This window comes from Chelonoidis abingdonii, chromosome 26 (genome assembly GCF_003597395.2).
Source record: "Chelonoidis abingdonii isolate Lonesome George chromosome 26, CheloAbing_2.0, whole genome shotgun sequence".
NCBI lineage: Eukaryota > Metazoa > Chordata > Testudines > Testudinidae > Chelonoidis > Chelonoidis abingdonii.
Genome location: NC_133794.1, coordinates 16,514,146 through 16,537,729, shown reverse-complemented (window position 1 = coordinate 16,537,729; position 23,584 = coordinate 16,514,146). Strand labels below are relative to the sequence as shown.

Here is a 23,584-nt window from a genome sequence, read left to right as displayed (position 1 = left end):
GGCCATGAAGGGAGACTTACACACCCAAAGGGAGCAAGGCACCCCCAGCTTTCTTCATCTGGAGTGACTCAGCCAGCGGTGTGAATGCAGGAGGGTTTAGTAGCGGTCTGGTGTAGAAAGTCCTTAGTTAACACAGAGAACAGAAAGTTACAACAAAGTCCAGCTGGGTCAGACCAGAGCCAGAGCCCTCTCCAACCCCTCTTTAGTTCCAGGCCAGGAGCTTCTCCCCCTCCAGCTACCCACACTTAACAGCACTACCTGACCCTTCCTCAGGCCTTTCGTCCTTGTTCCCAAGCAAATAGTGTCACCTGGCCTCCTCTCAGCCCTTTGTACTCCAGCTGGTCCCACCCAGCTGGCTTCCTGCGGAGAGGTCTGCGGTCCATGTAGTTAGTTGCTAGGTACCAGATGTCCGGGGCAATTGGAATGGTCATTGCCTTCTCATCCCAAGTCCCAGATAGCCACACCCGGATCTTTCCCCCCACTTAGTTAACCATGCACACATAGGGGAAACTGAGGCACACACAATCATCCAAAATTCCCACTCTGTCACACATGGGTACTGATGCATGGTGCCCTCCAGGGAGCCTGCCTATTTGCCTGTGATCCCACTTCCTTGGCTCTGTCCATTATCGCTGATATTCTCCTCCGGGCTGGGACGAGCCGTTTCCAGCCACGGGCCCCCTGGAAGCCACCTGCATCTGCTCTTTTATCTGCATCGTGTGGTCAGGCATCTCGGTCTCATGGTCCGGTTTCCGCTGACTGGGGCTCTCTCTGGCCCAGCACTCACATCCATGGAGCTCCTGGACCTGATGAGGGTGTCACCAGGACCCTCTGCCAGCCAGCTGAGAGAAACAACCAGGGAACAGGACTCGGTGCCTTTCTGCCTGGGGCTGCCTGGTACCCAGGCACTTCGTTCCCCAGCCCACTGTGCTGCTGTCATCCACCGCCCCACTCTGCCCTGGGAGACACCTGCCTCGAGACAAGTCTGCAAAAGCCGAGTCCCAGGGCAGGGCAGCCACCAGCGTGAGCAGATCCCAATGCAGGGACCAACAATCACTAGGGGAACGGGAGGGACCTGGTGCATCTAGGTGCCTGGTGCCTAGGAAGGGGGTGGATTTTCTGCCCCCACCCCCACTCTGCCCCAGTCCTTGCCCTGTCCCTTGGCCTTCTCTAGCCCTTTCTCTGCCTCTGACCCCACCGTGGCCTTACCCCAGTCCTTGCTCTGCCCCCAGCCCTGCCCCTGTCCCAATCCTTGCCTCTGCCCCAGTCCTTGCAGTGCCCTATTCCTGCCTCAGTCCTTGCTCTGCCCCTTGCTCTGCGCTGCTCCTGCCCCTGCCCCAGTCCTTGCAGTGCCCTACACCTTCCCCAGTCATTGTCCTGCCCCTTGCCCTGCCCCAGTCCTTGCAGTGTCCCCCGCCCCACCTCTGTCCTTACTCTGCCTTACCCCTGCCCTCCCCTAGTCCTTGCTGTGCCCCAACCCTGCCCCTGCCCCAGTTCTTGCACTGCCCCACCCCACCCCTGCTGACCCATCTCACTGGGACAGTTCAGCAGCAGCACTGACGTTGGATTCTCTAGGATGTTGAGGCCAATACCATGCGCCTGAAGGAGCACGGGAAGGTGGTGCTAGTGCTGGAGAAGAACCTGCAGGGGAGCAGCTCCAGCAACCAGTCACCGTCTGCGGGGAGCAGTAGGTACAGCGGCTTCTACCCCTGCAGACAAAACCTTGCCGGCCTGGGACCAGCAGCACCCCAGGGCCCAGGCGGCACTGAGACAGATTGGGTTGTTCCCAGGGAGACCTCACTGCAACCCCAGGCTGCCCCATGCAGCTCCCACCCTCCCCCCATCGCCTCCCTCTGATGGGGTCCTGCTTTCTGATGCAGCAGGGTGGGGAGCTGTTGCTTCTGCTCCCCTTGGCCTCCCAGAATCCATTGTGGGAGGCAGCTGCAACATTTCAAAGGAGCCGTGGTGCTTGTTGCAAAGGATGCTGGGACATATCTGAGCTGTGGGCCCCAGCTGCCAGACTGGGAGCGTGTGTGGGGCAGGTAGAAGCATCTCTGTAGTTGGCGACCTGGTGGCTCTGCTGAGCCTGTGTGGGCTGTGGCTCAGCCACAAGTCTAGGGGATGAGGCTTATGACCCTGTGGGAGTCTGACATGCCTGGGTGTGCTCTGTCCTCCAGGTACTCGGTGATGGCTGGGACTCCTGACAAGATCTTGGAGCATTTGTTGGAAGCCATGAGGCTGGATGCGACGTTCTCAGACCCCGTGGGTATGTGTGGGTTTGCTGGGCTGGGCTCGCCACATGCCCAGACATGCATCCCCAGATACACGCTCCCACAGATACATGTGCACAGACACACACAGATACACGCGTTCCCAGATACACAGGCACAGACATGCCCCTGCGCAGAGATACACACGTGCACGGACGTGAATTGATACACATGTACACAGATAGACGCTCATGGACACACGTGCACATGCAGAGCTTCTCTGAGCTGGGACATGGTGCCAGGTTCCTCCAGCACTAAAGGGAAGTGCTGCGCTCAGGCAGTTCATAGAGCAGAGATTGTCTTACATCCTCCACACAACGCCTATAGTTAGGGCCTTACCAAATTCATGGTCCAGTTTGGTATATTTCATGATCTTAGTATTTTAAAAATATTGAATTTCATGGTTTCAAGATATTTAAATCTTAAATATCAGTGTTGTGACAAAGCATGACTATGTATTTAAAACTACAAACATATAAAGCCCTTAAGTCACCATTTCTCAAACTGGCGGTCCCGACCCAAAAGGGAGTTGCAAGGCTATTGCCATCCTTCCTTCTGCGCTGCCTTCAGAACTGGGCAGCTGGAGAGCGGTGGCCGCTGGCTAGGCACACAGCTTTGAAGACAGCACCACCATCAACAGCAACACAGAAGTAAGGGTGGCAATACCATACCAGGCCACCCTCATTTCTGTGCTGCTGCTGGCGGTGGCGCTGCCTTCAGAGCTGGGCAGCTGGAGAGCGGCAGCTGCTCTCTAGCCATCCAGGTCTGAAGGCAACGCAGGGGGCTGGGACGGTTAGGGGCATGGTGGGAGTGCAGGGGGCTGGGATGGTTGTGGGCTTGTAGGACATGGGGGCTGGGATGGTTTGAGGGAGCTGGGATGGTTGTGGGGTGGGAGTACAGGGGGCTGAGGTGGTTTGGGGGCAGGGTACTTAGATGGTTGAGGGGATAGTGGGAGTCTGCTGAGCTCAGAGCCCCCTGCCCTGGGATTGCTGCTGGGCTCAGAACCAGTGGGTCCTGCCTGGGGCGAGGACCCTTTAATGTGTGCTGGGCTGGTGTTTTTCAGATACCTTGGTTGGGGATTTCCTGCTGACCTACAATGTGTTCATGCCGACCACCCAGCTCTGCAGAGCCCTGCTGCACCAATATCCTGTTAGGGCTGCAAGGACCAGCACCGGGCGGGGCAGCCAGGGAGGGGGTGGGTCATGGGGGTTTCCTCCTGACCACAAAAGACAGAGAAACAGAGAGAATCTGTGAGGAGCACGCCAGAGAACCACTGGGGGGGTCTGTAGCTCTGCAGCCTGTGTGTTCTGCACTTAGGTTCCACTGCCTGAAGAGACAGACCCATTCTCAGGGCCCACTGGCCGAGTGGTGCCACCTCATCCACACTCACGCCTGGCTCATTTTCCTGGTCTCGAGGGCTGCCCGGAGGATTCAGTGGGCCTGGGGCAGGGCCGGGTCTTTGGCGGCAGATCCCTCTCGGAGGGAAGGCCCTGGTGCTGGATTGCCACCAAAGAATGAAGCAGCAGTGGTAGAGCAGCCTAAGTGCCGCCGATTGCGGCTTTTTTTCCTTTTTTTTTCCCGCCACTTGAGGCGCTTGTACTCATCAGGTGGCACTCGCCGCTGAAAACCCGGAGCAGCTCGCAGGGCCCCTGTGGGGCCCAGGGCCTGGGGCAAATTGCCCCACTTGCTCCCCCATCTGGGTGGCCCTGCTGGTCTCAGTCTAAGGCTATGTCTGCAGTGCCAAGGGGTGTGAATAAACCACCCCCTTGAGTGACGTAAGTTACACCGACCTAAGCGCTGGTGTGGACAGGCTCTGTAGGTGGGGCGTAGCTGCCGCCACTCGTTGGGGTGAAGTGATGAAGTCGATGGAGAAATCTCTCCCATCTGCATAGAGCAGCTTACACTGGCTTTGAGCGTTCTAGCATGGCCATAGTCTGCATCCCTCTGGCTCAAAGCACCTGCTGCCTGGGGCCAGTCTGCACCGAGCTGCACACTGCACAGGGGCCGTATGCAGAGAGCAAAGGCATCCCAGCTGCCGAGTTACAGACTAGACACAGCTGCTTGCACATGGGTGGGTGTGTGTGTGTGTGTCTGGAATGTGGAATGGGGTGACTGTCAGCAAAAGGGCAGTGCTGTTCCAGCCAGCAATGTGGGCGTCCTGGTCCCCCCCACTGCCCATGCCATGGGTCCAATGGCCTTCTGCCGTGCATACTTCCCACGTGCTTGTGCTGTGGGGCTGATTGCTTCTGCTGTTCTCTGGGTGCACACTGCAGGGCTCGCCCCTCTCTGCCGTGGGGCCGCTTGCCCCTGGGCATGTCCTGCAGACTTGCTGCCTGACTTCATTACTGCTCCCAGCATACACTGACCTAGAGGCTTCCTTGACTGACCCCCACTTTCCATGCGGAGCCGTCCGAGGGCTCGGAACAGGAGAAGGCTGTCTACTCCCTCAGCAAGCGGCAGAAGATCCTGAGGCTGGTCAGCCAGTGGTTGCTGCTCTATGGGCCTCTGCTGCAGGCCGACCACAGTGCGATAAACCTGCTGCAGGTACTGGGGGGAGGTGGCAAGGGAGGAGCTAAGCAGCCCATGGGTGGGGGAGTGTAGCAAGCAGCGGGCTCAAGGGGGCTGACATCCAAGGGAATAACCTCGGAGCTGCTGAGCTCTGTCCCCTGCCACCCATGGCCACCGTTTCTTGCACGTCCCTTGCCAGTGGGGATGCAGCCCATGAGGACGTGATTCCAGACCCTTTGTCCTGCAGCACCTCTCGGATTTTGTGAGCCGGGATCCTCGCCTGTGCAACCTGCTCCGGGACCCAACACAGGATCGTCGGAGGAACAGAACGTGAGTCACCACCCCACCCTACCTCCTTACATCCGACCCCCCTGAGGCCCCATCCGTGCCTAGATGGACATCTCTCACGGCAGCTCTGCTGTAACCGGAGCCATGCCTGTGCCTCACGCGGGCCTGAGTCCCAGCGATGTGGCCTTGGCCACGCTGGAGAGGCTCTGGTGTAACCCTTGCGGCAGTGACTGGAGCACTGGACTCCTGGGTCCTAGGATGGATGTGCAGGTGTGTGGGGTTAGAGTGGGGGTGGGGAGTCAAGAGGTCTGTCTTCTACCCCAGCCCCGCTGCTAACTTGCGTGGCTGAGCAGGCCTCTCTGTGCCTCAGAGGGAATGGACTTGGGAGGCTAAGGGCTCTGGGATGTGCCAGGGGGACACGCTCTGTGGAGGACGAAACTAGTCAGTATCATTCGGACCCTCTCCCCATCCAGGTATCTGGGCTCCCAGCTGAGAAGGAGGGGTTTAAACACACAGGAAGCTCTGGGGCTCAGTGTTCTGGTGGAGGAGCCCCAAGCTGAACTCCCCAAGTGAACTCGCAGCTGCCGGCTCTGCTCCGGGCGACGTGGTGCCCCCTGGGTGCTGTGACTGCAGGGAGCTGATTCACACCCGGGAGGGGCCGGCTCTAGGGCTCTCACCCCTGTGTGTTTCTCCTCTTTGCAGACTGGAGAACGGTGGCGGAAGCGCATCTCCACAGCTCAAGGTACCGACAGCCCAGCAGCGTCATGAGGCACCTGCTGCCCCTCTCCGAATGGCATGATGGGTGGGCAGGGAGCCAAGGAAATGCCCTGAAGGGGGGTGGCCCTGACACAGGCTGAGGGCAATTGTGTAGGGCTTTGAGGACTTGGCTTACCTGAGCTGCCCTGTGGGTCTCCATGGAAGTGCTGTGCCCTTGGGCTGTGAGCATGGCAGATGCCAGTCTCTGCCATTCAGCACCCCATGCGGACGCTTCTTCATTCCCCCATCCCAGGTTCGGAGCACGGGGAACTGGATCGCTAGCCTGGAGGATGCCTCGCTGAATAACAGCTATGCCATCAGAGCCCAGGACAAAGGTAGCAGCTCTGCGTCCGCCCGTCACACACCACACAAAGAGACTGCTTCTGCGCCCTCACCCACACACATGCATAGCACACTCACACCCACACAGACTGCTTCCACCTCCCCTCTCTCTCACACACACCCACACAGACTGCTTCCACCTCCCCTCTCTCTCGCTCACACACACACAGATTGCTTCCACCCCTCACACACACACACACACACACACTGCTTTCACGCTTTCATCCCCCCACCACACACACACAGTCTCACACACACAGACTGCTTTCGCCCCCTCACACACAAGACTGTCTTGCCCACCCACACACACTGCTTTCACCCTCTCACATACACCACACACAGACTCCTCTCTCACACACACATACACACACACACACTGGTTCTGCCCCCTCACACCCACACACACAGACAGCTTCTGCCCCCCTTTCTCTCCCACACACACAACACACAGAGACTGCTTCTGTCCCCTCTCTCACACACAGACTTCTTCCGCCTTCTCACCACACCACACACAAGACCGCTTCTGTCCCCTCACACACAACATACACACACAGATTGTTTCTGCCCCTTCACAGATGCACACACACACTTAGGGTCCTAGAGCTACAGGTAAACTCCTGTGACTTCTTAGGTATCCGCAGAGGCAACATCTCCCCCGTAGGTGTGTGAAGTGTAGCCCCTCTCCTTAGAAACAGTCACCTTGTAGTTGTGTAGGGTGTTGCGCTTCTGTGATGCGTTCTCAAGGGTGCAACCAGAATTAGGGTACTGCTGAGACCTCTGTCTTGCCAACTTGGGCTCCCTCTCACACTGTGATTATGTGACAAGCTGCAAACCCCTCCAGGTCCTGCACTCACACAGACATTCACAAGCAGGGACACATCCAGCTGAGTTACATGAATGCTTTCATAGGCTACCCATGAACCAACAACAGAGAGGCTCTGGGAAATTCCCCCCGCTCCCCAGCCTAGAGTGCCAGAACTGTACTGTCTTGCCCTGCTCAGAAGCCTGACCAGTGTAAGTGTCCCTCCCTCAGTGTGGAGAGGACGTGCACCTGTCCTTGCTCCTGAGCACATTTCCTTTTACACTTCAAACAACACACTGTTTTAGGTAAAAAATATAAAACAGATTTATTAACTGCAGATAGATTTTAAGTGATTATAAGTAGTGAGCGTACAGATCAAAGTTAGTTACCTAAGAAATAAAACAAATTCGCAATTTGAGTTCTATTAACTAGACAGGATTTGAATCAAGCTGTGTTTCACCCTGACAGAAAATACAAGCAGGTCACAGGTCTTCCATACAGGGGCAAGAAATCCCTTCAGCCTGGAACCACCTCCTCCGTTCAGTCTTTTTCTTCAGACCTGTTTCCAAGTGTTGAGTTGTGGGGGGAGTGAGGACAAGTGATATGATGTCACTTCCCCCATTTATAGGTTCCTCCAGCTTGCTGGAAAGATCTTTTGCTATGATGAGAGTCAAAAAGTGTCCATTGTTTACCTGCCCCCTTTGAGAAGGCTTCATTGTACACAGCTAATGGTAATGTGGATTCTAGGATTGCCAACTTTCTAATTTCAGAAAACCGAACACCCTTGTCCTGTCCCCTTTCCCCTGCCCCCCCTTCTCTGTTGCTCACTCTCCCCCACCCTCGCTTACTTAAACCAGGCTGAGGAAGAAGGTTGGGATGTGGGGTGTGGGTGCTCTGGCTGGGGGGTGTGGGCTCTGGGGTAGGGCTGGGGATGAGGGGTTCAGGGTGCAAGAGGAAGCTCCAGGAGTGTGGGAGGGAGATGTGGACTCTGGGAAGGAGTTCAGGTGCAGGAGGGATGCAGGGTGCAGGCTCTGGGAGGGAGTTTGGGTGTGTGAGGGGGCTCTGAGCTGGGGCAGGAAGTTGGGACGCGGGAGGGGGGTCAGGGTGCAGGCTTTGGGTGGCTCTGGCTGGAGTGGTTTGTGGGGGCTCCAGGAGGCACTGATGTCAGGTGGCCCCTTAAATAGCAGCCGCACTAGCGGTGCCCTGGCATTTCCCAGGCCTCAGAGGCTGCTTTGTCTGCCATGAATCCTGGACACACATCGCGGGGAGGACAAAAGTTTTTCCTGTTCTCTGGAATGTGGACGCCAGGCAACTCTAGTGGATTCCCTTTACTGAGCCATCAACGCTGTCTAGCTTCTCCATTGTTGTATCTGAAAGGCTGCTTGCAGGAGTTCCCAAGCTCACTACATATTTCAATAACACACACATAGCAAAACATCATAACTTCATATACAACGATACCACAGACAATCCAACAAGATATTAATGTTCAACAGATCAAGACTTTTGAAATGGTACCTCGCAAGGCAGACTTTTTACAAAACACATCAGAATTATATCACCATGGTAGATATGGGGTGCCAGGGTGTTGCTTTAGGGTAGAGTGTCACACCTCCCCTTAGACACAGTCACCCTGGGAAGTGTGTGGGGTGCAGACTCCCTAACACAGTGGCCCCCACACCCTAGAGGCAGGGCTTGTGCCCTGGGGCCCCAGTCTGTCTCCCAATGAGTTCACAGCTCAAACCTGCCCCCAAATGGGGCTCCCTGCCCAAGGATCCTGGATCACCTGTGCCCTTGGCTGGCTGGATCCTGGCCAGGGGGATCTCACTAACGTGCTCCCTACCTTCCCCAGTGCCCTATGACATCTACAGAGCTGACCACTCCTGCCTCACCGTGGTGCTGCCAGTGAACGCCTCTGTGCGCGACGTGCTCCAGTCCCTCGCCTGCCAGGAGGGCGCGCATGGCGAATGCATGTTGGTCAAGGTCAACTCAGCAGGGGGTGAGTGAGTGGTGTGGTGCTGGCGGGAGCTGGGAAGTGCATTCTCCCCCCTCCCTCCACCAGCTGCACTGGGACAGCACATCCTCCCCTGACCTCCCCCGCCAGCTGCACTGGGGCAGCATGTCCTCCCCGACCTCCCCTGCCAGCTGCACTGGGGCAGCATGTCCTCCCCCGACCTCCTCCGCCAGCTGCATTGGGGCAGCACGTCCTCCCCTGACCTCCCCTGCCAGCTGCACTGGGGCAGCACGTTCTCCCCTGACCTCCCTTGCCAGCTGCACTGGGGCAGCATGTTCTCCCTCGACCTCCCCTGCCAGCTGCATTGGGGCAGCACATCCTCCCCCGACCTCCCCTGTCAGCTACACTGGGGCAGCGTATCGTCCCCCTTCCCCACCAGCTGCAGTGGGGCAGCACGTCCTCCCTTCACCTCTCCCCCTCCAGCTGCATTTGGGCAGCACATCCTCTCTCCATGTCCCCCCATCAGCTGCACTGGAGCAGCAAGTTCTCCCCCCGCCTCCTCCCACCAACTGCACTTGGGCAGCGCATCATAGAATCATAGAATATCAGGGTTGGAAGGGACCTCAAGAGTCCAACCCCCTGCTCAAAGCAGGACCAACCGCAACTAAATCTTCCCAGCCAGGGCTTTGTCAAGCTGGGCCTTGAAAACCTCTAAGGGTGGAGATTCCACCACCTCCCTAGGTGACCCATTCCAGTGCTTCACCACCCTCCTAGTGAAAAAGTTTTTTTCTAATATCCAACCTAAACCTCCCCCACTGCAACTTGAGGCCATTGCTCCTTGTTCTGTCATCTGCCACCACTGAGAACAGTCTAGATCCATCCTCTTTGGAACCCCCTTTCAGGTAGTTGAAGGCTGCTATCAAATCCCACCTCATTCTTCTCTTCTGCAGACTTAAACAATCCCAGTTCCCTCAGCCTCTCCTCATAAGTCATGTGCTCCAGCCCCATAATCATTTTTGTTGCCCTCTGCTGGACTCTTTCCAGTTTTTCACATCCTTCTTGTAGTGTGGGGCCCAAAACTGGGCACAGTACTCCAGATGAGGCCTCACCAATGCTGAATAGAGGGGAATGATTCAGACGACATGTCCTCCCCGACATTGTCCCCCTCCTTCCGCCAGCTGCACATCTTCCCCCTATCTCCCCCATCCAGCTGCGCTGGGGCAGCATGTCTTTCCGCCTCCCTCGCACCAGCTGCACTGGGGAAACACGTCCTCCCCCCGCCTCCAGCTGCACTAGGGCAGCACATCCTCCCCTCACCTCCCTCGCCAGCTGCACTGGGGCAGCACATCCTCCCCCCCCACTCCCTTCTGCCAGCTGCACTGGGGCAGCACATCCTCCCCCCCACTCCCCTCTGCCAGCTGCACTGGGGCAGCACATCTTCCCCCCTACTTCCCCCCGCCAGCTGCACTGGGGCAGCACATCCTCCCCACTCCCCCCCCCCGCCCGCCAGCTGCACTAGGACAGCACATCCTCCCCCCACCTCCCGCTTCCAGCTGCACAGGATCAGCACATCCTACCTCCTCTCCCCCCCAGCTGCACTGGTGCAGCACGTCCTCCCCCCACCTTCCCCACCAGCTGCATTGGGCCAGCACATGCTCCCTCCACTTCCCCCTGCCAGCTACACTGGGGCAGCATGTCCTCCCCTCACCTCCACCGCCAGCTGCACTGGGGTAGGATGTCCTCCCCCAGCCTCCCCTACCCGCTGCACTCGGGCAGCATGTCCTCACCCCTCCCCCTCCAGCTGCACTGGGGCTGCACATCCACCCCTCACCCCCCCCCATCTGCTCTGGGGCACCATGTCCTTGCCCCCCAGGGTGTCCCTGAAGCAGCTAGAGTGAAGAGGGGGCAGTAATGGGGCTGGGAGAGTGGGATACACTCACTTTAGGCAGTGTCTGGGTCTGCCGAGCATCTGGAGGCCTGTTCACCTGCCCAACCCCTTTTCTGCAGCAGTGACACTTGGCCCCTCTCCCCATGCTGCAGCTGCCCCTCTCCGCTACCCCTCAGGCTGCGAGGATTTCCTTGAGGCTCACCCTGCCCATACTGACCCAGAGGGGGTGATGCTTTTCTAGTGGCAGCAGCTGCTCCTGCTCCCGCGTGGCCCAGACACCACACTGCATCTCAGGGGCAGAGCTGGGCTGAGACTCAGGCTGCATGGCTGATCCATGTCCTGCAGAGACCTCCAAATCCTACACCCTGAGCCTGTCCGCTATCGAGCTGCAGGGAGTGAGGTGCCCCATGCAGCAGCCAGTGTGGTCCCTGGTGCACTGTCATTGTGTGGCACCGCCTGCCGCAGCCCAGTGCTGGCTCTACAGGTTTGTGGGATTGGCATGCCCTCCTCACAGGCCTGTGAATTCACTTGGGGACAAGGGGGATGCCGGAGGGACCAGTCTTGCCTAGGCTTGGACTGCCCCATGTCTCCCCTGTGCCCCAGGGCAGTGAGGCTGGCTGCCCCCTCCGGGAACATGCTGGTCCCTGCGGGAACATGCTGGTCCCTGGTGGCTGGTGTGCGTGCAAACACCGCCGCCTGGTGGCCACTGCGGGAGTAGCTCTCCAACAGGCTCGCGCTCTCTTTCTCTCTCACAGATAAAGTGGGGCTGCAGATGGACACCATCGGCGTGTACACATCCCTGGGCCTGAATGAGAGACTCTTTGTTGTGAATATCCAAGAGCTGCACACCCTGGTGAGGGCTGGGCGGGGGGAGCAGGGTTCTAGGCTGGGGGCCAGGCGAGCCTTGTGCCCCTCTCTTTGCCAAGGGCTGGAGACTCCATCCCACGAGCTCTGGTCCAGCACACACACCACCTGGGGGCTGCTGCTCATCATCAGAGACACTCAGAGCTGGGAACTGGTTGTTACGGGGCGTGGAGACCCCAGGCCCAGCACTGCAGCACACAGGCCCTGGGCAGCAATGCGTGTCCCCCAAGGACTGCCCAGCGGCAGAAGCCGCACCTTGACCTGGTGTAGATGGTTTGAGGTCTGGCCTCTGTGGCTGGTCTGCTTAGCTGCCTAGGTGTTCACAGCCAGCTAAGATCTACCGGTTCCCCGCTGAGCTGAGCAGGGCTCTGGCCCGGAGCTGCCTGGCTCACCCACAGGCCATGCAGAGCACGCAGGGCTAAGGAAACGGGGGCGTGTGACATTCTCGCTCCCCCTCTATCCAGACCCCTCATCCCGAGCAGCTGGGGCCCATCGTTGGCTCCTCAGAGACCCTGGACTTCATCAGCTCCAAGGACTTGGCCAATCAGCTGACGGATTACGACTGGAACCTCTTCAGCAGTGTCCACCAGGTAATGGGCAATGTCTGGAGCAATAAGCCTGAGGTCGGAGCAGAGGGGCTGTGGGCCAGGTGCTGGGCTGGCTCTCAGGAGATGCGGGTCCAGTCCCAGCCCTGAGCCCTGGCCCTTGTGTTTTGAAGGTGGAGCTGATCTATTACATCTTTGGGCAGCAGACGTTTCCCAGTGCGACTACGGCGAACCTGGAGCGCGTCATGCGGCGCTTCAACGAGCTGCAGTACTGGATCGCCACTGAGCTCTGCCTCTGTGTGGAGCCAGGCAAGCGGGCCCAGCTGCTCAGGAAGTTCATTAAGCTGGCTGCACAGTGAGTGACTTGCAGGCAGGGAACTCGTCCTCCAGAAGTCCCAAGCCAGCCCACTCCATGGAGGCAGCCTGGCGCTGGGCCCTGCTCTGCTAGCTGTGTCATCTAGGCCGAGAGCTGGCCCCCAGCCCCCGTGTAACTGTATCTTCCATTTCAGCCTCAAGGAGCAGAAGAACCTGAATTCCTTCTTCGCGGTGATGTTTGGTCTGAGCAACACGGCTGTGAGTCGCCTCACCAAGACCTGGGAGGTACAGACCAAGGCACAGGCCCTGCTGCTCCAGGTCAGATCCAGCCTGGGAAACTTCCCCCAGGGGACCAACTCCAGTGGTAAATCAGCATCTCCCTGCTGGGCCCTGACAGGCAGAGGAGGAGCCTGTCCCAGGAAAGAGGCCATTTGGCATGTCCAGCTCACCAGGCCGTTGGACTGAGATGTCCACCCAAGCCCTAGGACGTGGGAAATGATAGCATGGCCCTCAGCTCCTAACAGCCTAGGCAGAGTTCACCTGTTGCTGGGCGATGGGCCGAACCAGAGCCCCAGGCTCAGTTAATGCGAGTGTCCTGGCCAAAATCCAACTGCTGCTCATCCTGCTCAGCTCCCTCCTATTGAGATATAGACTCCTTCATCACTCCCTTCCCTACGCCCTGTGTTCCACCCCAAAGGTGGCTGCAGCTCAGTGCTGGCTGAAACAATCCTTGTGTCTAGTTTCTGGGCTGGAGCCTGCCTTCTTCACACCCGGAACTCCCACAGGAATGGAGGCAGTTCTGGGTGCCCAGGGCCTGGCTGTGGAGGCGCAGTCGAGGGGTCAAGCCTCCATGCAGCCCCCAGCATGGCAAAGGCTCTGAGAACGCGGGCTGTTGTGATTTATGATGAGGGAGGAGACGTGGCACCTGTGTGAGGAGCAGGAGAGGGTCCCGGTGCAGGGTGCTGGAGGATCCACCTGGGGTTCGGGGGATGCTCTCACCTGCTCTGTCTCACACACAGAGGCTGCCGCATAAAACCAGGAAGCTGCACTCGGCGCTGGAGCGTATGCTGGTAAGTTTGGCTCCCTTTGCCAGCACCTTCACTTCCCCACATGATTCTTGCAGATGGTGGAGACACCCCCAGGCAGGTTCCCATAGCCCAGCCCACCCAGCTGTGGGAGCTAAGCCATGTGGGGCTGGGGCAATGCCTGGGGGAGGGGTCCTTTGGGGGCAGCAAGTGGTGCAGGTGATGCAGGAAGGGGAACCGCCCCCCCTTCCGTGCTGCATGCAGCCCCCATGCAGTGCTAGAGAGCTCCATCTCAGGCCCTTGCTTCATGGTGTCAGAGCACTGCAAAAGGAGCTGTGCTAAGCCCCCTGGTCACGAATGATCCCAGGTACACTAGGTGTGAGCCGGGGTGCTGGCCCAGCGTCATCTGGGTGAGGACTTTCTGCCTCCCTAAATCCCCCGTGGCATCAATTGGCTGCAGTGGCCCCCTGCCCTTCCAGCCCAGAGCTACAGCTAAATAGCAGCTGTGCTCCACCCCAGCGGTGGCGAGGTGACCCTCCGGCAGGGGGGCTCCCTCAGGCTGAGAGGGGCTGCACTGGCCTGGTGAGTCACGGGCCGCTAGTGGCTGGGGGAGCTGATCTCTGGCCTGCTGGGGGCTTAGCCTGCAGCCATGGCCTCGCAAAGGCACCACTCGGGGGCCAGGAAATGGCTCCTGCTCTGAAATCCCTTTCCCCTTCCAGGACCCCTCCTGGAATCACAGAGTCTACAGACTGGCCATCGCCAAACTGACCCCGCCCATCATCCCCTTTGTGCCCCTTCTTCTCAAAGGTACAGGAACAACTCAGGGATTTCAGCCTGGGAGGGCGAAAGAGCTGAAATTGAGAGGGCCGGGCAGTAACTGTTTCCAGAAGTGACCTCCTCCCACAGTGGGTTTGGAGGGATCGGGGCCCCTTCTTCCCAGGGAAGCCAGTTCCCCTGGGCACTAGCATCCCAGAGAGGGCAGGCAGTGGGGCACTACTGAGTCCAGGCACATGCCCTGGAGAAGCTCAGGAGACTCCTCACTTGGCAGGGCAGTATGGCTGAAGGGGACAGTGTTGCACTGCCTCACAGTGACACAGAGCCCGTCCCACGGGACCAAGGCTCCATCCTGTGGGGCTGGGGGACTGGGTCTCCATCCTGTGGGGTTGGGAGACCAGGGCTCCATCTCATAGGTCAGGGGGACCGGGGCTCCATGCCACAGGGTGGAGGGACTGAGGAATTCAATCGTATGCAATTGGCTCCAGCCCCCCAAGCTCCTGATCTCTTTGGCCATGGGGCCAAGCCTCCAGTGGACACTGGGTTTGGCTGCTGTCGGGCTGCTCCTTGGGGGTGCTCTGAATCCACGCGTCTATTACCAACCCTGGGGTGTGGGAGGTGGGGGAGTCCCTGCGGGAGCCCTGCCGGACGGAGCAGCATTGGAAGGATGGGTCAAGCACGGGTTCAGTGTCAGCAGCCTCCCCGCCGCAGAGAACCTCCATCTCTGTTGATGGTCTGAGGCGTTAGCTGGTGCCTGTGGAAGGAGCCACAGGGGCTGGGAACTGACTTTGAGGCTTCCCTTTGCAGACATGACCTTCATCCACGAGGGCAACCGCACGCTGGCAGAGAACCTCATCAACTTTGAGAAGATGGTGAGCCAGGCAGAACCTGTCACCCCTCCCGGCTGGCCCCACTTCCCCGGCGGCTGGGGGGGTCTGGTGAAGTGAAGTGCTGCACAGACACTAATGCATTTGGGGCTCATGAGCCCCGTTTTTCCAGGGAGGAAGCTGAGGCACAGTGAGATCCCAGGTGTTCTGGCTCCTGGCCTCGTGCTCTGACAGGCCTGTCTGGAAGAGGGGCTTCGGCTGACAACAGTGCTGAGAGTGCCTGTGCGCAGGGGCTGGACGGGGCTGGCTGAGACTGTCTCCTTCACCCATTCCCAGCCCACGGGCTCCTCCGTCCCACTGCAGCTCCTCAGCAGGGTGTGGCTGGCCCCACCTGCGCATCCTACAGCGCTGCCCCAGCCGAGCAGAGGGGATGCCCTGCCATGGTGCCTCATCATGGGGTTCTGGCTGCTGTGCACATTTTGCCCCTGTTCCCCATGGCCCTTTGCTGGGGTTGCCTGGCTGAGGGACAGGCCCTTGGCAGAGGGCATGTGCTGGATGAGGCAGCTGTGCCCCGCACCCCTTGCAGGCACTTGACTTCTGAAGTCGTGGGAGGGGGAAGAGCTTTACCTGGCCTGGGAGGGAGACGGTGTGAGCATCGGGCCACACTCCCTGGTCAGTGAGTAACCCTGTGCCTTGCCTGCAGCGAATGATGGCCAAGGCCGTACGTATCATCCACCACTGCCAGAGCCACACGTACGGTGAGTGCGCGCCAGGGCCTGTGGTCAGGGCCAGCACCCAGCCCTGGGGAAGGTCACCTGCCAGCCAGCATCACACAGGCAGCGAGTCGGGGCATGGGGGCCATGGCAGGTCACGTCTCCTGTGGGTCGAGTTCTGGCTCCCGTGGGAGCAGGCACTTTGCCACCCCCCCCCCCCGCACTGTGGTCTGCCCTGTAGGGTTACAGCCAGGGTGGGGGTTCTACGAAAAACAGCCCAGTAGTCACTACCAGTAGAGTGGATTTAAGAGAAGAGGGTACAGGGGCATGGAAGTGAGTAGGGAGGCACCGTATAGGGAAGATGGGGGGCATTGGAGTAGGAGGGCAGAGGGTGTTGGGGGACAAGGAGGGGAGTACCCAGAGCTGTTAGGCACCTTGCCACCACCTGCCCTAGTGTTGGAAGCCAGGTCTGTGCCTGCTGGGGAGGACCGGCACTAGCGGTTTTAGCGCCCTAGGTGCATGGCAATTTCGCCGCCCCGCGCGCTGCTCCTGCGGCTCCGGTGGATCTGCCGCAGTCGTGCCTGCAGGAGGTCCACCGGAGCCACGCGAGCAGCCGACTGTCCGCAGGCACAACTGCGGCAGCTCCACCGGAGCCACCTGCTGCCCCCTCCGGCAAAACGCCACCCACCAATAATCCTGGTGCCCTAGGTGATTGCCTAGGCCACCTATATGAAAGCGCTGGCCCTGCTGCCGGACTCAACTCCCTGGTTCCACCAGCCACGGGCAGCACAAGCATGACCCCCTCGGCCCACACAGACCCCACTGCCCCCTGCAGGTTAGTGACAGACACGCTCCAACTCCCCGGCCCTCTGAATCCATGGGACACTCCCAGAACTTCCCCCCAGCTTACCCATTTCACCCCAGGGACATCGCTTGACAGCTCACAGCACTGAGACTGCTTGTAGTACAAACAGGTCAGAGTTAATTTAACGAAGATCAAAGGAGGAGATGGAATTAATGGAAACAAAGGGTTACATATAAAATAACTCAAACGGCCTTCTCTTGCCTCCTGCTCACCCAAAGTTTAACAGGGATCCTCCCTTCATCGGACACACATGCTGGTAGCTTGCCCCTGGGGGACCTCTGTGCCCTCAGATACTGTTCCAACTATCCATTTTCTTCACTTATAAACAGGGTACTCCCCTCCCTGCTGCTTGTGTTTCTGGGCTGGACTCTCCCCTGGAGACTTTGCAAGCACTTGATTAGCATTTTGCTTGGACTGGAAGTAGGTGTTCGTTGTGAAGTGTATAGTGCTCACTTAACATACAGCCAGACAGGCGCCTCCTGCCTGGCAGAAACATATCATCTTCTGGTGCCCAGCCCCAGCTCACAGACCTGAAGAGCATAATATGCCGTACAGACGCATAGCTCCTGGCGTAGGACCTGTACATACATTCTGCACTGATTGCAATGATCAGTGTGACACAGGTGAAAAGTAAGGCCTCCCATGACACCCTCTGCAGAGATCAGACTGGGGAGCTCTGTAACCCGCTGCAGCCCCGTGCCCTCTGCCAGTTGGGTCACAAATGTGTAGGAAATGCGTTGGGGCAAGAGGGCAGAGGTTGGGGGAGGAGGGTGTAGGGGAGCAGGGGGCTTATGGGAGCAGGAAGCATGTGCTGTGAGTGCCTAACATCCTGTTCTGTTCTCCCCTCCTAGCTCCCATCTCCCCGCTGCGGAGTCGTGCCACCCAGCTGGAGGACCCCCAGGCCCTGCGGATCTCCACCTGTACGGAGCCCCACCTTCCTTACCCCTCACGAGGGCAGCCTGCTGGGAGGGATGAGTAGGAGCATGTGGGGGGTGCTGCCCCTTCCCCATTCATGGCCTGTCATACAGCTCAGCTATCTGGTCTAGCTGTACCAGGGGCCTTGTGTGGGCAGGCCGCGTCCACTGGCTGTCCCTCAGTGGGGCTCCCACCTCACACCTGTGCTAACGAAAGCATGTCAGGCCAAGGGAGTGAGCGTAAGCGGAGGCCCACCCACAGCAGTTGGGGGGAGATTCCGGGGTGCTTCTGCCTTTGGCCATAGCTGGCGGACCTGGCCAGCCCCTGAGCTGGGCTGGTTCTATTCATCCTCTCCAGCCAGGGTTCCCTCATTCTCCATTCACGTTAGTCCCTCACCCTGACCTCATTGTCCCTGCACTAATGACCCTGGGATCTTCTGCAGCATCAGTCAAAGGCCGGCTTCCCTGTGCCAGCAGGAGCTGTGTCTGCCACTGTGCCGTGGCATGGTACCCTTGTGCTGAGTCGTGGCACCATCGCACTCATTCTTGCTGCTCCCTTGGAAAGAGGAAGAGCGGTGACCCCACTCACTTCAGCACCTGCTCCCAGGGTGCCTGCCCTCCTGCTCAGGGAATGACCCCTCTCTGCTCTCCTAGGAGCAGCCCCACTCCACACTGGCTCACTCGCAGATCCCAGGGTGAAAGGGGTGGAGTAAAGGAGGTTGCCAGTCGTGCCTGGCGGGCATGAGCCAGATGTCTCCAAGGCAGCTCGGGGGGCATAGCCCTAGGCTCCCTCCCCTCCTGTTCTGAGGGCCCAGCCCCTGTGCATGTAGGGCCCTATTCTGCTTGATTGGGATTCTGCTGGCTTCTTGACTGCAGCCCAGCTCCCCACTTACCCACCTGACACAGCTCCAAGAGGGACGGGAGCAGCCGCTGGAGCCTGGCAGTCATTCAGCCTCAGCCTCCCAGTCCTCTCCTGCACTCACTCCTCTCCTTTCTGGGTTCGGAGGAGTTACGCTTGGGCAGGTAGTCAGGTGCTGCTTCTGCCACTGACTCACCCTGGGACCTTGGGACTGTCCTGGCACCAGTCTGTCAGGTGGGAATCAAACACAGGATCTCCTGGCTCCCAGTCCTGTGCACGTTCCTGCCTAGAGGGTACAGAGGCTGCACCGCCCCTGCCTTTCCCACTGGTCACTTGTGGGAATGTACCTGCAGACCTGGCTTTGAATTCCCTCTTTGCATAGCCCACCAGAGCCAGGCGTGAGCTGCGCTGCCAGCTGTCCCTGCCCTTACCGCTCCTTACCCCACACTGGGCTAACACTACAGCCCTAGGGCTAGTGTCAAGGTGTGGGGCAGTGAGGGAACAGCTGCCTGTGCTGAGCTGTGGGCTTTAGCCAAGAATGTCCCACCCCATCTCCTGCTCTGATCTGGGGCTGTTTCCTTGCAGGCTCTGAGCAGTCCCTGAGCAGGCGGAGTCCTGCCTCCACCCGGGCCTACCTCCAGCACCTGAAAGTGATCGACAACCAGAAGGAGCTGTCACGGCTTTCCCGGGAACTCGAGTCCTGATGCTTGGGACCAGGGGTGGAGCAGGAGGGGCCAGGCTAGAACCTCCAAGGGGAGCGCTCCTCAGCCCACCAGCACATTGCCCCTGCCTGGCTGCAACGGGACAGCTGTGCATGCCCTCCACCTCCTGTGGGAGGGCTGGCCATGTGTTCCGACAGTCCCCACTGCAGAGGGACCCCACTGCAGCCCATCTGCCAGACCGCCTGCCCAGCCGGGACTGGGGACCACTTGGGCCGCATCATTCCTCTCAGACTTGGAGCTAGCTGGCTAGAGCCTGGAGCAGTAACGGGCCAGCCCCAATGATGATATGAAGAGAGACACGGAGGGGCAGGGCTGAGGGAAGAAGGGCTGGATGCTCTGGCTTTACTCACCACCGACAATAGAAGTATTTTTTGTATACGGGATGTTTTCCTTCCTGGTCCTGCAGCAGCATCTCCAGCATGGAGCTCCCAGCAAGGGGGGAGGAGGGAATGCGGCTTCTCTGCTCAAGAGCCCCCAGCACCATTGCAGAGGGGGACAGCCCCCAGGCACGTGAGAGCCTGGGCCCTAGCTACAGCATCCACTGCTGGACCTGTCTGGGCGAAGCTGGGGTGGGTTAAGTTGTGCCAGCCAGCGTACTAGAGTCCTCCTGCAGACAAGGCAGCGGGCACTCCAGCCCTGGCTAAACTGGAGGAGGTGGAATACCTTCAGGCCCAGGCTCCCCTGGCCCAGCTTAGCCCATGCTGGAGAACGACCAGCCTGGCTCTAAATGCTAGTGTAGACAGGGGGGTAAATGGTGTGTGCCAGCAGCATGGTTACCAGGCCCTATTCAACTGTGCCCACTAGTGACTAGCAAGTGCTGGCTTCAGAAGACTGCCCATTGGAAGCAGGAGCCGGAGAGCCTGTGCTGACTGCTCCACGTGGGGTGGCGGCTGGTGCTCCACTGCCAAGATGGATTGAAACTTCATTCGAGTTCCACGAGCAGGGAATAAAAATCTCTCCCCCTCCCCCTTCCCCCAGCTGCTGCAGAGAGAAGAGGCAGGATTTCTGGCCACACAACTCACTGCTGGCCAGGGGGGGCCCCAGGCATGGCGCTCCAGCCCAGCCTTGTGGCTCAGTGGGGCACAGGGGTGCAAGGTTCTGGGGGCCCAGTGCTGAGGGGGCTGGGCAAGGCCTCAGCCAAATGTTCAGTCACCTCCTTAAGTTAGTACCTGACAGGAGGCTCAGCCCAAGGCTCTGGGAGGTCTGGACAGAGCAGCCAATGCCCCAGAGAGCAGGAGAGGAAAGAGGAACCCAACGGCACCAGCATCTCCATGACACAAGTTGAATACCTCCCTCTTCCCCAGGTGGCCCTGGGCATGTGCTGACACCACTCCCTCCCAACACGGCCTGTGCTGGGGGTAGCATGTAGGAGGAATGGCATCCTGCTGGGTAGCTGGACTGTGCAGCCAAGCACGCTCTGGGCCAGAGACACCAGGAGGTGTCCCATGCACCTGCTGTAGGGGGGACGGTTCTTGGCTTATAACTAACTCCTGCCTCAGCTCTGTTGCCCTGCAGCTCCTGGTACATAAGCAGCAGACTGCTTACAGATAACATGGTCCTCACTGGCTGTGTGAGGTCAAGGCTCCCAGCTGGGAGCAAGGCCCTGGACTGCCTAGCTCAGCGGCCAGCAGCCTGAAGGCTTGGGGAGAGCCTGTCTCTGCATGACCTAGTCCTCCCCCGGGTCCTGGCCAGTTGGCTGGGACTTAGGCATTGCCAGAGGGGAGGTTTGTCCTTCAGCTCTGCTGGTGATGGGAGCAGGGTGGAGTTAAGGCCCAGGCATCCTGCAGCAAGCAGGACCTGAGCTCAGCCACAGAGCGAGAATGGGGCAGCAGCTGCCAGGAGGCTCTTATGGGTGAGCAGAGCTGGGCTCAGGGCAGCAGCAGGCTGGGAGCAGCTGAGGAGCCACTCTGACCTGGGCACTCACTAAAGTCAGTGCTGTTGGCACCTGACCCCCAGGCCTGCTGGTGACAGTTCAAGGGGGGTGCAAGGGGCTGGCCATTTAAAAATATTTATTAAAAACCAGCCAGGCTGCACCACCTGGTGGTCTGTGCTAGCCAGTTGCTGCCACAAGATTCAGGACTCCACGAATAGCTATGGAGACAGCACTGGGCTGCAGGAAGGGCACCATGTTGGGTGAGCTGTGACAATGATGTGTTTCATGGACACTTCCACCCTCCAGCCTGGTGAAAGCCAGCCCCCCTTTCCTCACCCAGAGCAAGTGACACCTGAGCTCAGTCTCCAGGCAGATGTGTGAACCTGCCTTAACTGAACCCAATGAGCGGCCTCTTTTTAAACTTCTGCCACAGGCTCCTCGTGTTTGCACAGTGTCCTAGGGTCAGCCCCAGCGCTGCCATGGCACAGGAGACCGTCTCAGCAGCCCTAGCTGCACTCTGTCTCCTCAGACCATCCTCAGGCAGTGCTGGCCTTGCCAGCTGTCTCCGAGCACACTCACAGCCTGCTTCATCTAGGCCTCTGGGATCTCCTGGGGGTGCAGCCACCTTTGGGGAGCCAGTGCTCTTGGGACTCTTCCCCAGGGGCAGTGTGATTCCCTCAAGCCCAGAATCTGTCCTAGATGGCTCGTGGCACGTGGTCTCCTGCTCCTCTTCAGGCCAGGATCCCCCACAGATGGACTCACTTCTCAGGGAGCTAAACCAGAGCAGATTGGCTGCACAGGGGAGAGGCATCGGGGATTGGGCACTGGGATAGCTGATGTCCATGCTCAGCCCAGGGCAAGCGCCCAGCTCAGGGACTGACCCACCCTGCACACTGGGACTGGGCAGATCTGCCACTAGGAGCTGCCTACAAGGTGGTGTCAAGATGTTGGTCATGGGGGATGAGCTCCAGGATGGCAGCATGTGCCCAATCCCGTACAGCGTCTCACAGGGCCCCTTGAGTGGCTTGGCAGGATGGGAGACCCCAAAGTGTGTGAGTCCGCAGGAACCAGCCAACCATGCACGTCCACACTGCTCCTCCAGGAGGAACAGAGCTTGCCATATGGAAGGAACTGAGTGCTGTTAGGGTCCTCCAGTGTGGAGCTCTCATCCCCCTCCTCACGCTGCCCTGCCATTGGCTCAGTCCCTGACTCAGTGCCCCAGCTCGCTGCATGGGGGAAAGCCAGCTCGCCAGCGCAGACTGGTGGGACAGCTTGCAAGGTGTCTGACTGAAGCAGTAGGCTGATGGGTTCTGTCGTGCGCTGGCTTGGCCGGAGAGGATAAAGCTGAGGCTGTGCACAGACGTGGCCTGGTCTCTGGTCAGTGCCTCGAACTGAAGGGACTTTTCCTGGTGGCTCCTGAAGCACTTCTGTCTGGTACAGAGAAAGACTCCAGTTTATCAGCAGCGAAGTAATCCCTGGACCCACCTTGTTAACACAGCCACTGGAAACAGGAGCTGCCCACAGCTGGATACCCCCAGCCCGGTGGGCACCATCTCCAGACATGGATGTGTCAGATACATGGTGAGAATGGGAGCTGGACCCTAGTAGTGGTGTAACTCCTCCAGCAGCTCTGCTGCGATCGCGCTGGGATCTATATGCACCATGTAGAGCATGGGGGATGCCATGAATGCCATGTACCTGTCTGGGTACATCCAGGATTCAGTGGCAGAGGAGCCCACTGAGGAGTTCCTTAGCCAGGGCACCCCCAGTCGGTGTTCCATCCTGGGCAGCTGGCCCAATGCTGGGCCTGGGTAGTCTTCAGACGTGAAGCACAGGTGCCTCAAGAAGCCATACGTAAGCACCCAGAGAAAAGCTGGCCAGTTTTCAGAGGCACCAAGTGCCCAGCCCCTGGGGCAGAAGCCCTGTTTGAAAGTGCAGGGCTGGGTCCCTATGGTGACGTGCAGCAGAGCTCTCCAGGCAGCTGGGGGCTAGAGGGACCATCACTGGGGGCTGACAACACACCATGGCTCCTGCTAGTGAGCTGTGGTGCCTATCCAAGGCCCAGCAGAAATGCAGCCCCAGAAGGGTCAGACTGAGGCTTGGGGACCCCCTCCCCTCGAAAGACATCCCTGCCAGCTGGTGGTGAATACTGGGAGGCTGCTGCGAGGAGGGGGGCCCATTACCATCACTCCTTCCATTGTGTGGGGCCATTGTGTGGGAACAGGGCCGAGGTATACCTAGGGCCCAGATTGCCTTGAGTGCTCTTGCCCCGAGAGTGGAGTCCCACATGCAGCATGGACAGCACATGATTCTACTCCATTGGGATGAAACACCAGGGACAGGTGCCCTTGCACTGTCCCCGAGCAGCTAGCAGACAACCCAGGACCTGGCTTGGGGGCCCATCTCCCTGCTGGGGTCTGCCAGGCTCAGCCTTAAGGCTTAGGGCAGGGAGCTGCTCCCTCACTCCTGGCAGTCCAGGG

General features: G+C 59.1%; 1 protein-coding gene across 2 annotated transcripts in view; it reads left to right on the top strand.

Annotated features, from left to right (window-relative positions):
- Positions 1-19,455, top strand: part of RAPGEF3 (Rap guanine nucleotide exchange factor 3) — a 66,072-nt gene extending 46,617 nt beyond the window's left edge. For both annotated transcript variants that reach the window (XM_032783996.2, XM_032783998.2), the window contains 18 exons: positions 1,576-1,691; positions 2,178-2,266; positions 3,334-3,412; positions 4,664-4,814; positions 5,026-5,108; positions 5,769-5,808; positions 6,076-6,157; positions 8,819-8,965; positions 11,564-11,661; positions 12,137-12,262; positions 12,391-12,572; positions 12,727-12,817; positions 13,552-13,602; positions 14,277-14,364; positions 15,139-15,203; positions 15,862-15,916; positions 17,588-17,656; positions 19,095-19,455. In XM_032783996.2, coding sequence (XP_032639887.1) covers positions 1,576-1,691; positions 2,178-2,266; positions 3,334-3,412; positions 4,664-4,814; positions 5,026-5,108; positions 5,769-5,808; positions 6,076-6,157; positions 8,819-8,965; positions 11,564-11,661; positions 12,137-12,262; positions 12,391-12,572; positions 12,727-12,817; positions 13,552-13,602; positions 14,277-14,364; positions 15,139-15,203; positions 15,862-15,916; positions 17,588-17,656; positions 19,095-19,213 — 1,731 coding nt within the window. In that variant the 3' untranslated portion in view covers positions 19,214-19,455. The remainder of the gene's footprint in view (positions 1-1,575; positions 1,692-2,177; positions 2,267-3,333; positions 3,413-4,663; positions 4,815-5,025; positions 5,109-5,768; positions 5,809-6,075; positions 6,158-8,818; positions 8,966-11,563; positions 11,662-12,136; positions 12,263-12,390; positions 12,573-12,726; positions 12,818-13,551; positions 13,603-14,276; positions 14,365-15,138; positions 15,204-15,861; positions 15,917-17,587; positions 17,657-19,094) is intronic.
- Positions 19,456-23,584: the final 4,129 nt, after the last annotated feature.